The 17,527-nt window shown below is 39.5% G+C and overlaps 1 protein-coding gene across 1 annotated transcript in view; it reads left to right on the top strand.

The window, feature by feature from the left end:
* Nucleotides 1–424: 424 nt before the first annotated feature.
* Nucleotides 425–17,527, top strand: part of FGF10 (fibroblast growth factor 10) — a 99,756-nt gene continuing 82,653 nt past the window's right edge. Inside the window, exon 1 of the mRNA XM_069556399.1 lies at nucleotides 425–3,458. Within this exon, the coding sequence (XP_069412500.1) occupies nucleotides 3,119–3,458 (340 nt within the window). The 5' untranslated portion in view covers nucleotides 425–3,118. The remainder of the gene's footprint in view (nucleotides 3,459–17,527) is intronic.

A 17,527-nucleotide genomic window follows, 5' to 3' on the forward strand; every position in this document is an offset into this window, starting at 1 on the left:
GGATAAGAAAGTTGAAAGACGTCTGTATGTGTGCTGCCTGTGTGAAAGAGACAGAGAGACACAGACGCTATTTTGAGATTGGAAGGTGGGGTGGGGGGAGATGTCTATTGTAAGTTTAAAAAAAACAGTCTCTTAAGCTGGCACCAATATTGTTGATGTCCAGTGTAGAGAAACCTCAAAATAATAACTTCCTGTGTTTTGTAACTTTTCATGGCAGGATCTTTATTGTATGGTTTCATCAAACATAACTGTTAAAAAAGTGTAGTTTTAATTAGTGGTGCATTCAAACATTTGGATTCTGCTGAACAACTGAACTGAAACTCTAGTTCCTCAGCAACATTAGGCTTTTTTTTTCAGGCATTTTTTTCAGCTCAGGTATAAAACCGTGAACTAGAACATTGAAATTAGTACCATGAGCTTTTTTTTCTTTTTAAATATCCAAGCTTTAATGAAAGAACCAGACCTGTTTGATACAGGCTGTTTATTTGCTTAACTCTCTAATTAAGAGCTACAGAAATCAGAGCTAATTATATTAAATATGAAAATCTACTGTGTCAACCACATTGTTAAAGTCTTCTAAATAAGCATTGTAGTGTTTTTTTTTTAATAATGCAATTAAAATCCTGGTTCTAGTATTAAAATGTTCTGTTTCAAAGACCCTGAATGCACAGGAAAATAGAAGAGCGTGCGTGTAAAGTCATTTATCAGGTCACCAAACAATGATTTGCAATATACCTAAATCCCATTTCCAAAGCTAGATTTTTTTTCCTTTGCATTTGCTCCTGTTCAGTGTAGACCGAGACCAAACGCACATTGTACGGGCTGTGGTTTGTAGTATATACACAAGCTCGCCTGATTAATTCTCTCCAAATTACAGTTTCAGAAGTCAAACTCCCAAGTTCATCTTGAAGTGATTCTCCCTCTTAAAATAACTGCCTAAAAATTAGTTTGAACCATATGAAATTGCCACTTCTGAAGGTCAAAAACCATAAAATATTGGCAATTTCATGTGTCCAACTGCCTCACATAAATACTTTATATGATTTATCTTCAGTGGCTCCTCCCGGTCAGGCTCTCCCTAGTTTAGAGTCGTTCTTGAAGAGAATCTGCAGGAATTCTCTCAGATTTGAAAGGATTATCACAGTATCTCCTTCTTTGTGCCTCTTAATCCTTAGCAAAGGCTTCCTAGTCTGGGACTTGATTCCGTCTGTACCTGAGACACGAGCAAGTCTGTCAGCGATGAAGGAGTCGCGGTGGTGAGTGAAAAAAAAAAAAAGAGGGTGACTGGTAGTGCAGTATTATTGTAAAATAGAGCCTTTTAAACATTAAAATTGAAGCCAGAAGGAGAAAAAAAATACCCCTTCATGGCAAAGTGCAAAGGAAATTGCCTACCAAAACAGAATATTCTGCCAAATCCTAAGGTTAAATCTTCGCAATCTCAATAAAGGCGAATTCGCTTTGAAGTGCACGCGTTCTTCTGTAAATGACCCTTGTGAGCAATTAGAAATCGGTCATTTCGGTTCCTGATTTCATTTGCGCTGAGAGGGGTGACTTTTAAGGGTGGTGATAAATCTCCCTGAGCTTAAAAGGCAGAGAGGGCCAAAGTGTGAACTTTTTACTTCAGCAACGGAAGCGAGAAATCAGAGATTCATTAAAGCAAGAGACCTCCTTGGAAGCTGGCAGAAGAGGAGGAAAGGAAGCTAATTATGTCTTCCTTTTCTCTGCTTGCCCCACCAGTTTATAATCTGCTGCTTTAAAAGGTTTATCCTCAGCATCTTCTGCTTTCTCCCTCACCCCTCCCCTCCTGGGAGCGAGGGGAAAAAAAAAAGTCAGCCAAGCACCAGGCTCCAGGTGGCTCTCAAGTACTTCACTGCCAAAAGAAAAAAAAAAAAATCGTACGGTGGAAAACAAGTGAGAAAGGGGCTCCCCAGAGGAGACTGGTTCAGACTGGAAGGCAGCAACATTCGGAAAGCGCGAGGATACAGCTCACACCGGTCACCCGCGCGCCGAGCACAGGGACGCTTTCGCTGCAACTAGCCCGAGCTGGAGGCGCTGGCGGAGGCTGCAGGCTGCGGCGGCCCCGGGGGCCGGGCAGGGTCCCGCAGCCCCCAAGCTCCGGGCAAAGGCATCACGCTCCCTTCTCCCGGCTCCCCTGCTCTCCCCCGCTCTCCCAGCCCCTTCCCCCTCCCTCTTCTTGGCGTTCCCAGCAGCCGAGGGTTTCAGATGTCCCACCGCCGTTTGACCCCCTCCCTCCTACCCACCCCCCCCCCCCCCCACCTCCGCTTCTCCACCCCTGCAAATGAGGTTTGACCAGCGGAGGCAGAGCCCACCTCTGGCTTAGAATCACTGACATTTAGACTCCAGGCTTCAACCTGTTTACAAGCGGGCTTTCCAAAGGAAGGGGGGTGCGGGGGGAGGGAAAGAGGGCCAAACAAAACACCAACCGCCATCCCCCCCGCCACCCCAAACAAGAAGTGACTTTCTGGAGGCTTCAAATCAACAGGCACCACCAAAAAGAGAAAGCAACAGGGAGAAGAAAACAACGGCTACCCCGGCAGCCGCCTCCGGTTCTGACAACTCCGAGGGACACACTTTCAGAGCTGGCTAGCGAACGGGGGCTGGTGCGGAGAGGGACTGGACACTGCCAGCCGCACCGGGGCGCAGATAGCTCCCCCAGCCTCCCACCCCAACCCTTTTGGGTTTTGTTCACCGTGCTGTCATCTGCTTTTCAGACTTTTTTTTTCCCCCTGCATTTAACATGGTGAAGAAAGGAGTGAAGAAGAGAACAAAGTAAACTCCTGGGGGAGTGAGGAGGGAGACTGACCCACACCACCACCACCACCACCACCAGCTCCTGCTACTGCGGCCACCCACGTCCACATTCACCAGGAGACCCAGGGCGCGCGCGGCGGCGGATCCGAGAAAGGAGCGAGGAGAGGCAGCCGGCCCTTCCGCGGAGTTATGGATGTTGATGCTTTCACTTCTGGCCAGATCCGAGCCCAGAGGGAGCTAACCAGTGGCCGCCACCTCCAGCTGTCTCCTTGCCTCGCACCAGGTCTTACCCTTCCAGTATGTTCCTTCTGATGAGACAATTTCCAGTGCCGAGAGTTTCAGTACAATGTGGAAATGGATTCTGACACATTGTGCCTCAGCCTTTCCCCACCTGTCCGGCTGCTGCTGCTGCTTCTTGTTGCTCTTCTTGGTGTCTTCCGTCCCTGTCACCTGCCAAGCCCTCTATCAGGACATGGTGTCACCAGGGGCCACCAACTCCTCTTCTTCCTCCTCGTCCTCGTCCTCCTCGTCCGTCTCCTTGCCTTCCAGTGCGGGGAGGCATGTGCGGAGCTACAATCACCTCCAAGGAGATGTCCGCTGGAGAAAGCTGTTCTCTTTCACCAAGTACTTTCTCAAGATTGAGAACGGGAAGGTCAGCGGTACCAAGAAGGAGAACTGCCCGTACAGTAAGTAACAAATGCGTGTTCCCCTCCTTCCAATTATCCACCCCCACCCCACAAGGGGGGTAAAATCTGTTCCAGATGTGGCCAGCTAAATATTTACGTCCCCAACTCCTGTAAAATGATTAAGTGGGATACTTTCACACTAAATCACCCCCCCCACCCCGTGTATACATTGTGCTTCGCACGCCCTCCCCACGGCGCGCTCCCTCAACACCCCCACTCTCTTTGCCACCCTATCTGCCCTGTCTCCTTGGCTTGCCACTCGCGGGACCACGCAGGGCGCCCAAGAGTTCCCTCAGTGCATAGATGCCTCTCTCTGCTCCATAGTCCTTCCCCACCTCACCCCAAGGTCTCCTTTCCCTCCTTTCTGGAAATGGCTCAAGTAAACACATTTTGTTCTTTTCGCTGGCAATCATATTAAGAGTTTCAGGACAGTTTCCTCAAGCTGAAAATAATTATCCGCTGTCAATTGTAGGGACTTTATGGGAACTTTATTTAAGAGAGAAAAGTCAAATTCACTGTCTCCCCACCCCCATCTCTTTACCCCACCACCAGTGTAGACAGGAGGAAAACATTTTTCTGGTTTTGATTTTTTGTGTTGTCGCTGGTCCCTCTTGTTGGTTTGAGTGATTGCAGTCCATGAAGTTAGCTCTGCAGGCACCACCGCTGCTATTTGTCTTCTGCCTGCCTTCTCTCTTGGTAACATGATGCTCATGTCTGCATTGTCAATAGCATATGCGCTGCTTTGTGGTGTCCTGCTGTACTCGTTTCTTCTGAAACCTCTCATATTGCAGAGGCATAGTACTACAGTGCTATAAACATCTGGGACTGGAGTCACACAGACCTCACACAAATTTCATTGTCATTCTTTCATTTTCAAAGTAAAAGTCATAAGTCTGTTTCCATGGTTATAGTTTATCCCATAGGATGAGGTTTCCTCCTCGGTACAAAGTGTGCCCCCATCCTTTGATTTCTTGCCTTTTTCCTTTCTCCTTCCTTCTTTCTTTCTTTCCTTCCTTAGCTGTTTCTCTTCTTTCTTTCTTGCAGGGATGTGGGCTGGGTAGGGGGAGAAAGAATTAGAAGAGGAGGGGTGGACATTGTGTCTCTTCTTGAATCAGTCGAGCAAAGCCAGATTACACTGTTGGCTTCCTTTCCTGCTTACTTTCAAGTGGTGAGACTTATTCATCCTCTATTGATTGCAATTTGAAAGGGTCTGGAGGCTATGTAATGGCACACTGAAGACAGTAGACAATGACTTTAAACGTCTTTAATGACCATTTAGCATTATCTCCATGGTGCTTCCAAGTCACCTTTTCAAGGGACTTTTTTGTGTCAATTGTTTGGGAATTCCAAGCATATATTAATATTTGCTAGCTAACTTAAATATGAGAGTCATAGATTTCAGATTCCTTAGCCCAGAAAGTATCTGGTATTAATGGGAAAGACAGTTAACCAGAACTTAGCATTATCTTTTGAAAATAAAGATTTATAAGAGTAAGACTTACTTTTCTTATTTGTGGGCTCACATTCTAAATTAACTTATGTTCCTCCTCAGCTGCTACTTCCATGTCCTAAAATTAGCAATATGTTTACAAGTAATAAAAATATTTGTATAAGTGTTTTAAAGTATTCCATCTTATGGTTATCACCAGAGATGAACCTGTACTCCACTACCTATCTATATTTTTCCTGTTCTTATTCATTAGAAATAACTGAAATAAAGTCAGTTATGATGACTCTTTTTGCCATAATTTGTTACAGGAATTTATTACATATGATATATAGATATTAGGTTATTGATTTGAATTTTTAGTATTTTTATTCACTTCTAAAACAAAATAGTTATGGTACCATCCAGGTAGGATGATGGGGAAGAAGTGGTCCAACACTTACTGAAGAGTAAGCTGGGACAGGGACTGAAATTTTTCTTTGTATTGTTACTTCATGGAAATAACTCAAAAGAAATATAATAAAATTTCAGAGTGTTATTCTTGAGCAAAACTTTTTTACAAATAACAATGTTATTGTTGTATTTTAAGTGTCTCTATAATGTGATATAAGGACCAATTATAGTAGTTTATTTACGTGTCTTAAATTACTATTTTCTAAAATAATGTACACTGTGTGATTAACCATTTAGCAAGATGGTTTCCAGGGTGCACATTAAAATATATTTTTACAGTAAGAATTATCTGCAAAGAGAAAAGTATATGATTTTTATCACATAAAAACAAGTGGAAATTATTCACCTTGTCTAAAGTACACTAATACATCTTCTATGTGACAAATTATAACTGATAGTCCTCGTTAAAATTATAATACCTTATATAGTAATGCAATCCTAATCAATGGTTGAAATGAAAGGAGGTGGAGCCTGCTCTGTTAATGGCAAACCATAAATAATTTAAGCTTTCCAAGAACATCTGTATCAAGACATAACAAGTGAATAGTAGAGGTTGAAAAAGCTTTAATTTCACATGTGGCTGGGTAATCAGAATGCTGCTATAATTTCCAGCTGGACTGATTCAGCTGAACTACATGGTATCATTAAGATATTGTCTAAATGTTGCATAATTACATGAGAACAAACTTTGCCATGCCTACAGGGTAATCAGCCAGCCAGCCCACCAAATGGTAGCCTGTTAAATATTGGGGTATCCAACCTCTGATGTTCCTTGTCCAAAACCACATTTCAGTAACATTTTCCTAAACAAGTTATTAATTGTTCTCAATGTACAAAGCTGTTCTTTTAAGGTTTGCTTATTTGAAGCTTATTATTATTTGAAGCTTAATTTTCTTTATTGCTTTTGACCCTAGTATTATTGCTGCTAAAATACAGTAATAGCTTATCTCACAGGCTACATGTTTGTGATGTCCTGAGTAATTAAATGACTGTTTTACTGGCTTTCTGCCAGCAAAATGCCAACAAAAGAGAAGTAAGGAAATCACCCATTAGCACTGCAAAATCATTTTTAGCTTCTACTTCCAAAGTTGGCTCCCAGAAATTGGATGGTTCTAAAAATAATACATATGCTAGAGAAACTCTTCTCCATTTCAAGTGACTATTATAATTTTTTAGTGGTGGGGTAATTTTTGTTTGCTCCTTTGCCATTATGTGAGAGCAGAATAAAGGGAACAGTGATGAATTATGTTTCTCCTGCTAGAAGTCTGAGAAAGCCTGAATAATTTAGAATAGCTGTGGTGTATCTGTCACTAGATATGCTCAGGCTCATTTAGGTTTGTTTTATCATTCTTTACATCTAGAGCTTTGCCCTTGAAACATTACCACTCAGCTCCAGTTCTGGCCTGCTAGAAAGGCTGGATACAGCTGTTAGGTGCCCTTGCAACTGGGACTGACGGTCTTATTTCTGGATGTGAGTAAAACAGCTGTGGGTTACTCCCATGATTGTCACTTATAGACAATAGGAGTCTAGTGAAAAGAAAATGCATCCCTAAACTTGAGACAGTCGAAGATAGATATTTTCAAAATGGAAAGCCATACCACTAATTAGTACTTTCAGGAAAGGAGTATGGAAGATATTAGAGAAATCAGTGTGCACTGAGTATGCAGGCTGTGCCCTATGTCTTAAATATATACCTCATTTGACACTCATAATCATTTTATGATTTAGATAAATCCTCATTTTTCAAATATGAAAACTAACCCTCAAGAAAAGTAAATTGCCCAGGGCCATTCAACTGGAAATTGACAGAGCCAGATTCAAGCCAAAGCTGATTTGGATTTATGGCATTTCTTCTACCTCTCTACTACTGGCAACTTTGATGTCAATATATCAGAAGTAGATGCCACAGGAAACTCTGAAAAACAAATTATCCATATCCTTAATTGCTTCTTGCTATGTATACCAGTTTTTCATTAGAAGGAAATTGAAAGATACGTAAAATTTCAGTGGAGCAGGATGAACTATGTTAAAGTTATCATTGCAGGTGGCAACATGGTATCAGACAATGGTAGTGCATTCTCTGTGTGAAATATCGCTTTTAATATTATGTTTGAGAATATAATTGCTTAGGGCACACAATATACACATACATCCATCTCACAGAAGGCATTAGAAATACATGACTAAGAAAAATCCATGAATATCATAAATATAGTAATAGTTTACAGCTGAGGACCAAATGTTTCATGGTTTCCACATGTAATAAAACAATTTGATTGTAAATACAAGTGTGAAATTGGGCTGTTGAAGAAACTTCTGATGTATGACTCTAATAGGAGCAAATCTTAGAGACCTGAAGTTTTAAAACGACTACAAATCAAAAGGTACTTCACCGCATAGAAATGATAGATTATTGCCCTATACTCAATCAAGGTTTATGTTATGACTTTTTAATCAGGATTAGAGCTTATTTTGTAGGCTTTCCTAATGGCTCAAACAGTTAAGAATCCGCCTGCAATGCGGGAGACCTGGGTTCGTTCCCTGGCTTGGAAAGATCCCCTGGAGAAGGGCATGGCACCCCACTCCAGTGTTCTTGCTTATTTTAGGAAGAAGTTAAATAAGGTAAGGATATCAATTTTGAGGAAAATAAGGACTTGAATATTATCTCCTAATAAATATGTAACAGTTTTCTGGAAAGAAAACATACACAGCTATGATTTCCACTGATAACTTATTTAAGTTGTAGTTTTTTTCTAAAATTTGGTTGCATAATTTACAACTGGTGGCATTTAATCGTGAGGATTGAGGATTTATGAAGATGGAAGGCACTATTTAATGTTTACATGACACTGTCCTGTTACCTTTACTGCATTCCTACCATATGGACCCTCCACTTTGATGGATTTATCATAAGCCCATTAAAAATACACAATTACAGAGAGTTTCCTCTTTATAAACCTAATTTATAACCATCTACTAGAAGAAACTCAAGAGAACAGTTGGCAGAAATCACATGCTAATAAAGGAGTCTGAGAATTTAGAGACCTCAATCTCTAGGGTTTTGGGTAGTTTAGTAATCTAGTACCAAAAAAGTATGTATCATTCTTTAAAAATAAGTCTTTTCGATGTATTGTTTAAGCACAGAACTTAAAAGAAGAATTGTGTTTTATACAGTGAAAGAAACCCTACTGCATGCATTTTTCTTCTGCACTTTTTACTACTCAATTTAGAGAGAAAAGCATCAATCCAGGTGATTTCTTCATTTTTAATAAATTTATGGTAGAACCTGAATGGGCATTTTAAATTCCTATACAATTACCTTAATGTTCAGAGGCAAACCCCATTTATTATTCAAATGTCTGACTTTCCACAAGCCAAAATGTTGGAAAAAAGTTGATGGCTCATTTGAAATGGAGCTAATATTCCTCACGTTTATGAGCTGTGTATGAATATCTCCATCTCTCCTAAGCCTTAAATGTCTGTATACTTATCCAAAATTGAGTACAAATGATATTTCTTTATTATGCTTCAGAAGGAAGAGTCATACATGTGTATTAGTTCAAAGTGATTTTAATCTATCTTAACATTAATTCTACGAACTTAGCAATGAAGAGTAATTCAGATGACATTTTTAGTACCACTATTCCAACATTTGTCAGGATTCATAGTTGATGTTTGCTTAATGTAAGTAAAATATTAGCATTTCCCTCCCAGAAATTAAAGTTCTCCTTTAATTTTCCAGTAAAATTGGGCATCAATTTATGTTACTGTAATTTTAACACCGTTTTATTACAATCTAGAAAAGTAATGAACCTCATTTTGTCTTAAGTTGTTTTATGCAGAAGTATCTTAATTTTTCATGTATATTGCAAAGTATTAAGATCATTTACATTTGCCATTTGAAAAATGGTGCTTGTTGCTTGGCTTTGCATACCAAAAGCACTTGCTTTTCATAATCGGCACTCTTTTTTGTCAGTGCCTGTTACTTCTACCTGTGCTAGTCAGTCACTTATAACGAATGATAACCTAGAAACGTGCCTTTAAAATCAGTGTAAGAATATATTACCAGCATCTTGGGAAGCCACCAGTGACACTCTGATACCCAGTTAATAAACAAAAAGTGTTGATGTTTTACAGAATTAGTTTAAAATCAAGTATTGATTTAGTCAGATTTTGCACAAATAAAATGTTCCCGGATATCTAAATAGGAGCTGGGTCACCCACAAAATAATGGCTTTAAAGGTCCCCTTCCTTTTAAATCAGGTCAGTTGTGTTCTTTTCTTTGAACGCTATGTTCTAATTGGGACAATAAATCAAACACGACACTCAGAGTAGATTCCCATGTAAGGTGGACAACTGGACAGTGACTTTTTACTGCTGCTAACACGTGCATCCAATTACCATTTGATAGATTCATGGTGCTGGCAGTAAAGCATTGCCTCATTTTATAATTCACCTAATAATTCTTCAACCTAGACCTGTCTACCTTTACCTATATCTAATCTGTCACTACGTGTGTTATCATTAATGAGGAATTTTCAAATGTTTAGCATGCTTCCTACAATGAACGATGACATTAAGATATTAATGAATCATTTAACTAACCATAATAGATGAGGTAAAGTATTGATTAAGTCAATATATCCCCAACTTCAAGTAACTGTCAACTAAATATAACCTAATAATATTGCTACAACTTAATTATGAATAGTGTGGGCTAACTGGAACTTAATTCTAAATAGCAAAATTTAAGAAGTTTAAAAATAAATTCTAATTAAATAATCATAATGGCAAACCTAAGAATTTTTTAACAGGTATTTTTCTATGATCATTATTATTTTCTTTCAAGAACCTTATGTTGACATGTTTTCTAATCAACATATATTAATATGTTAATAAATGTATGTTAGTTCATCCTTAACTTGTTTTTGAGGCACTGCCCTTGTTTGAAGATAACTTGACATTTTCACAGAGTCTACAATTCAAGGCCCATCAACTGCTTTCTAACGTTTCTATATTGAGGCAGTTATATATCTGAAATATCAGTAGTGTGAATCCTTGATGCATTATCATCCTTTCACTACTTCACTATTTTCTCCTCCTTCTTTAGTTTTCTTTTTTTCCCCCTTTTCCCTGGTTTCTAAACCCCTTATTTTTCACTGAAGCAAGGGAAAGTCATCCATCGTCATTCCCTAGCATCCTGTGTTATGTTTAGAGCCAGTAGCCTAGTCATTTTTGGATGTATAACATCCAAAACATGTAGTTTATATTCTATGCATAAAAGTCTTCAGCAATGCAAACTCCACATACTCTAGCAGGTGCCTCTCCTCACTGAATCTCCAATAAACTCTCCCTTATCCCAGCACGCAGGCCAGTTTCTTATAGCTTTGCCATTAGTGAAGTGAGCAAACCACTTCTGACAATGGATGGTAATTGTCTGGTTACTAAGTCATCAATTTGCTTTTTCCCTTCAGGTTAAATATTCTGTTCCAGTAACACTCCCTACATGTTCATTTTACCTATCTTCTGAAAATTGTCTTAGTATATGCAACATTTACTAAATACTTTGTCAATTTTGTGAACTTTTTCCTTTTGTCTGGACTTCTATAAGAGAAAGTAAAGATGATTTAGGAAATCAAATATTACTTATATTTTAATCATCATTTACTTCAAAAAGTTGAATGCTGTTTTGGAGGTCTTTGTGCGTATGCGTGTGTGCTAAATTGCTTCAGTAGTATCTGACTCTGTGACCCTATTAACTGTAGCCCGCCAGGCTTCTCTTTTCTACAGATTCTCCAGGCAAGAGTACTGTAATGGGTTGCCATGCTCTCCCTCCAGGAGATCTTTCCAACCCAGGGATTGAACCTGCATCTCTGACATCTCCTGCATTGACAAATCAGTTCGTTATCATTAGCGTCATCTGGAAAGCCCCTTGGGGATGTCTTCAATATTTCCAAATTCCAGAATTTTACTTAAATTATAAAGTGCCTCTGTATAACCCTGCCAATTGTAGCTCTCTAAAATGAAACCCATGTTCTCATTTTAATAGTGGTTATCAAAGAAGAAAAATGTAAAATGTATGTGCATTTGTATTTTAGGTTGACCAAATGTAGAAATGCACATAGCTTTATTAGAAAGATACTGAGAAACTGATAGGAGCTAAAATTTAAATTCATAGCATATGTGTACTCAAATACTTCTTTCAAGAAAGAACTTTTGGCACTGATTGCTGAATTAGATTTATTTTTATTATATGCAGAATCTGACTATTTACATATGTTTGATTGATTTGTTACTATGATAATAATTAAAAGCCAAGCTTCTTTCTACAATTAGTTTCAAATTATATAGATAGGCAGATATAGATAGATGGATTCCCAAACCCTAAATAGCTTTGATTTACTGATAGAATTATTAAAAGACAAATTAATATTCTGCAACATGAGGAAACATGACACTAATTTATATACTATTTATGTTTTGAAGTGAGGTATATTTACAGTGTGATTAATAACAGTAATTAACAAGGTTGTTGTTCAGTCGCTAAGTCGTGTCCAACTCTTTGGGTCCCCATCAACTGCAGCATGCCAGATTACCAGATTTCCAGGGCACTTTTTGGAATGTCTCTGTAGAAGGATGTGATTCCTCAAATATGAAATATGAAAAGAAAAAGTGCTAGGGATATTAATCCCTAAGATTAAGAAGTTGACAAATGAAACTACATAAATGCTTTCAAGCTGAATCAAGAGGGATGGTAAAGAACATAAAATTAGAATGTTAGAAGCCAGAGGAAAGGCAGAGAGTCCATAGAGCATTTAGACACAGACTGTGAAAGGAAGAGGAGATGGTTTGCTGGAGTGATGAAGACAAGGGTTTTGAACTCTCAGGAAGGAGATCAAGCTAATGAGTAGCGCTGCAAAAGGGCTGACATGACAAGAAAGGTGTGAGGGAAATATAACCCAATCCCTGGCATTCAACTGGATGTTAAATTAACTGAAATGAGAACCTGCGATCTAAAAGGAATCCCACAGAAGTAATCGCAGCCATGATATCAGAGTAAGGAAGGCTAAATCTGAGTTCCTGTTAAAGAGGCAAAAGGGTAGAGGGGTTAAAAGTGTGGGCTTTGATTAAAAATGATTACAGCTATGGGCCTGGATCAAAAGTAAGCTTTGTAGACACAGAAGTGGGTGCATTTGAGGCTCCAAACTGCCAGACAATAGTGTATCACTTGGGCAAGTTGTTATCAGTAGAACAAGGGTAGTAACAATACCTACCTCTTTTCTCCATAGTAAAGATGAAATGCGATCACTCATTCATTCAACAGAAATGTCTTAAGTGCCTGCATTGTGTCAGATACTATCGGACACTTAAATACATGCTGAACAAAGATAGTTTTGCTCTTGCAGAGCTTCACTTTACAGACAGTATCAGAAAAAAAAGAAAAAAGATATATGGTGAAAAATTGGGGTAATTGTATGGAAAGCATGGTACTCTAACAGAAAACAGTTGGTAACTGTTCCAGGCTAGAGAAGCCAAAGCCTGTTGAAGGTGAGAGGTAGGAAGATGGGTAAAGCATGGAGAGACTTTGGTGCCTCCTCCAAGAAGTATAGAAAATGCACACTGAGCCCAGGGTTTAGTGAGAAGATTGGAAAAGCTGGTATTTGTAAGAGCTTAATGGTGCCCTCATCAAATGAGTACTATGTAAAGAAAAAGTATGATGAATCCTCTTATTGCAAGGGTAAGTATCAGGAAAGCAACAAGCAGATTATTTGAGGAAATGAGAGCTAAATAATAGAACAGAAGAAAGAAGAAGGGATGAGGGATGCACTTGGAATTTTTAAAAAGCAGAAATGTTAGAACATCTGAAGTAATTTAAGATTTGGAATTGTAGTATCCATAATGTTCTGAAGGTTGGGGAAAAGCCTAGAAGTCTGGTTCATTAAGAGACTAGGCACATTAAGAGACCAACAGACATTTGAAAATTGAAGAGGACTCTAGGAGTCCAGTGATTAAGAATCCATCTGCCAATGCAAGAACATGGGTTCTATCCCTGGTCCAGGAAGATTTCACTTGCCCCAGGGCTACTAAGTCTGTGAGTCCAAATTCTAGAGCCTGTGAGCTACAACTACTGAGCCTACTCTCTGCAACTTGAGAAAAAAGACCCAGTGCAGACAAAAATAAAATAAATAGATAAAATTTAAAAATAAAATTGAAGATAACTTGAGAGGAGAGTGAAGAGCTAAAAATAAAGAGTAAAGAAGGTAACAGTTGTGTTCAAGGATGCAGCAATAAAAGAGAACAAACAAAAGGAAACCAACAGCAAAGACAGTAGGGACAAAACAGGTAACCATAAAGATTAGAAGAAGACAGATGGCTGCATTAAATGGAAAAGTAAGTGACTCAGTTCTTAAATATTTCACAATAAATCTTATATTTTAAGTTATGATGTGGTTTTGAATCAGGATAATCCCAGATGCTCAGCTCTCAGGAAATTCTGTAGTTAAGTTTCTATTTCTTATCCCATGCCTGTGACCTTTTTGACCCATACCCTCAAAGGGTTTGCAATCTAGAGGGGGAAACAGGAGATCTTCGAAGACAGTTAGAAGGTAACACAAGGCAGCTTACACTAAATTCCAAAGAAGCAGGGTGGAACTTAAGTAAACAGTAGCCTGTAGCTAGGGAGGGATGAATGGCAAGGGGAGTGTCACACTGAGAAAAAGGAACTCCAGATAGCCTAGATAAGAAAACCAGAGTAAGAAATATCCTAAAAGAAGGCATGGAACCATGTGGCCACAGAACCTGACATGAGACTTTTAGAAAATAACAGGCAGGTAGGTCAATGGGGTGGAGCAGAATTTGCAAATCAGTGGGTATCTTATGATATACAAGCAAAATATGCCAGAGCGTACCATCATGGGAGAGGGAAATATGTAGATATCCTTAGATTTGAGAACTAGGTTTTCTGCTAAAATATTACATTTACATAGTTTGCATTTAAACTTGGCCTTCTCTATTTTATATTTGTTTTATTTTTTGAGGTAAAGAAAAAAAACAGAGAAAGCAGAGATATATGAAAAGAGTATGAATTATAGTACAATTGACACAACCTAAAAATATTAAAACAGTAAGTTAATCTGCCAAAAAAAAAAAAAGAAAGAAAGAAAGCTCTGAACTACTTTCGTACTGCTGCTGCTGCTGCTGCTGCTGCTGCTGCTGCTGCTGCTGCATCGCTTCAGTCGTGTCCAACTCTATGCGACCCCATAGACGGCAGCCCACCAGGTTCCCCCATCCCTGGGATTCTCCAGGAAAGAACTTTTGTACTAGGTACAGGAAAAAGTCCCTGGAGGAAGGCATGGCAACCCACTCCAGTAATCTTGCCTGGAGAATCCCATGGACAGAGGAGCCAAGTGGGCTGCAGTCCATGGGTTCGCGAAGAGTTGGACACTGAAGCGACTTAGCATGCACTCACGCACAGGAAAAAGCAGTTCTTATCTACACCGAATGGCATCATCTTTAGCATTCCTGATTTGCTAAATGATCGCTACTTAAAAATTCAAAATAGCTTCTCCTGCAGAACTTCTTGACTTATACCCACCCCTGGGAAGAGATTTTTGCAATTTCACAGCAGATTCCCAAAGGGAACTACTGCACCCTCAATTTTGCTCTAAGGTAAGGTAAGGTGAAGTCGTACAGTCGTGTCCGACTCTTTGCGACCACACACACTTAACCAGCCTCCTCTGTCCATGGGATTTTCCAGACAAGAGTACTGGAGTGGGTTGCCATTTCCTTCTCCAGAGGATCTTCCCCACTCAGGGTTCGAACCCAGGTCTCCTGCATTGTAGGCAGACGCCTTACTGTCTGAGTCACCAGGGAAGTCCTTAGTCCTTAGTCCAAAGGGAACTACTGAACCCTCAATGTTGCTTGCTCTACCTGTATATTTTTTTCTCGTTGCTGTTCTAAATTGTCTTAGAGTTACTTGGTTTGGGCGTTAGGAAGAAAAATAAAATTGACTACAGCTCTTTTTCTTGCAGAAGAGTAAACTTAAATATTTCTAAAGGAGCAGGATACTGACAGCATATATGCAACTGCACCTACTATTCAGATCATGAGCTTTGCAGACAAACTTATTCATGCAGAATCTGGGTTCTGAAACTGTGAAGCTTCACCCATGGCCTTGACAAAGAACTCCAAGGAGGGACTTGACCTGTGCAACTGTTAAGTGAGAATAATCATATCACCTACCTCATCATTGTTGGAAGGATAAGTCTGTAAATTTACATATGAGACTATAAACGTAAACTCGACATAGGATCAGTATATTTTAAGAGCTCAAAAATGTTAGCTTCTATTACTATTTTATGCTATGACTACTGTGCTGCTTTTAATTATCCCATTTTCTGGAAAGATCTCTAAGTCATAGGATAATAAAAAATTAAACAGAAAAGCTGTATCATACCACCTTACTTCAGGTTTCCCAGGTGGCTCAGATGGTAAAGCATCTGCCTGCAGTGAAGGAGACCTGGGTTCTATCCCTGGGTCAGGAAGATCCCCTGGAGAAGGAAATGGCAACCCACTCAAGTATTCTTGCCTGAGTTCCATGGACAGAGGAGCTATAATCCATGGGGTCGAAAAGAGTCAGACATGACTGAGTGACTTCACTTTCATATTCACTTTTCACCACCTTACTTCACTTTATACAGAATTTTAATGTTTTCATTAGTTGATGATTCTCAGAAAAATTCTGTGAAATGGGTCACTGTTACCCCCATACTATCTTTTTTGTTATTGTTTAGTTGCTAAGTTGTGTCTGACTCTTTCATGACCCCATGGACTAGATAACCCGCCAGGATCCTCTGTCCATGGGATTTCCTAGGCAAGAATACTGGAGTGGGTTGCTCTTTCCTTCTCCAGGAGATCTTCCTGACCCAGGGATCGAACCTGTGACTCCTGTATTGGCAGGAGGATTCTTTACCACTGAACCACCTGGGAAGGTCTTTTTTTTTTTTTTCCTAATTACAGGACTTTATTAATAAAGTATATCATCATTATAATTTTGGGGTAAAAGCTTAAAAATCTTCAACCTTCAAGTTAATGTAGGTTAGGCCACCCAAAGACAAAGCAAAGATAACATAAAAGTCATGGTTCAATAGATAAATAAATATTTATTTATTTTTAGTGTTAGTCACTCAGTCATGTCTGAATCTTTGTGACCCCATGGACTGTAGCCCACCAGGCTCCTCTATCCATGGAATTCTCCAGGCAAGAATACTGGGGTGGGTTGCCATTTTCTTCTCCAGGGGATCTTCCCAACCCAGAGATCAAACCTGGGTCTTCCTTATTGCGGGCAGACTCTTTACCAACTGAGCCACCTTAGTATCTTTAAATGACAGACTTCAGTCTAAAAGTTATGGTGCCAGACCGAAGTTATATTGTTAGAAGAAGTGAGTCAGGGTTTAAACATAGGACAGTCTTGGAAGTGACCTTCCATCCTGATTGGCCTGGCCCAGTCTCAGTATGTGCCTCTTGTTCTGGCATGTCATTAACAGCACTCTTGTTCACTCTCAAAGTACTTCGTTGCAAAGTCACCCTAGTCTTAGCCATTCTGGTTTGTGTAAAGCACAAATCTACACAAGCCATTTCCCTCTCAAATACTTCCACTTGTTCACAGTGTTCTCAGAATCATATCTTAATTTCTTTGCATGGCATTTTAGGCCTTCAAGATTGTTGCCTATGGAGCCCCCCAGCCCCACCTCATTTCTTAATACATGCCCCATTATAGACATACTGAGTTGATTTTAGTTCCAGAACATGCCTTATTCTTCACGTGAAGCCTTTGCACACACTCCTAGGTCTGATTGGAGTGGTGTTCCTGCCCTAGTCCCCTTTCTTTCAGGTCCCAGTTAGATGTCAGCTCTAGGAAACCTTTCTGACCACTCTATTGTTTCCACAAAACTTGCACTCCCAGGCACCCTGTATTTAGTATTTTAACACAATCTCATACTTGATTAATTTACCCATCTAGTTTCCTTATACACAGAAAACTTGTTGAGGGTGAGCACTATAGGCCTCACACTGACCTTTGCATACAAACCCTTAATATACTGTCTAGCATATAATGGGTCTTCCCATTAACATTTATTAGATAAAATTATTTTTCTAACTGCATGT

The sequence above is a fragment of the Ovis canadensis genome, chromosome 16, assembly GCF_042477335.2.
Source record: "Ovis canadensis isolate MfBH-ARS-UI-01 breed Bighorn chromosome 16, ARS-UI_OviCan_v2, whole genome shotgun sequence".
Classification (NCBI taxonomy): domain Eukaryota; kingdom Metazoa; phylum Chordata; class Mammalia; order Artiodactyla; family Bovidae; genus Ovis; species Ovis canadensis.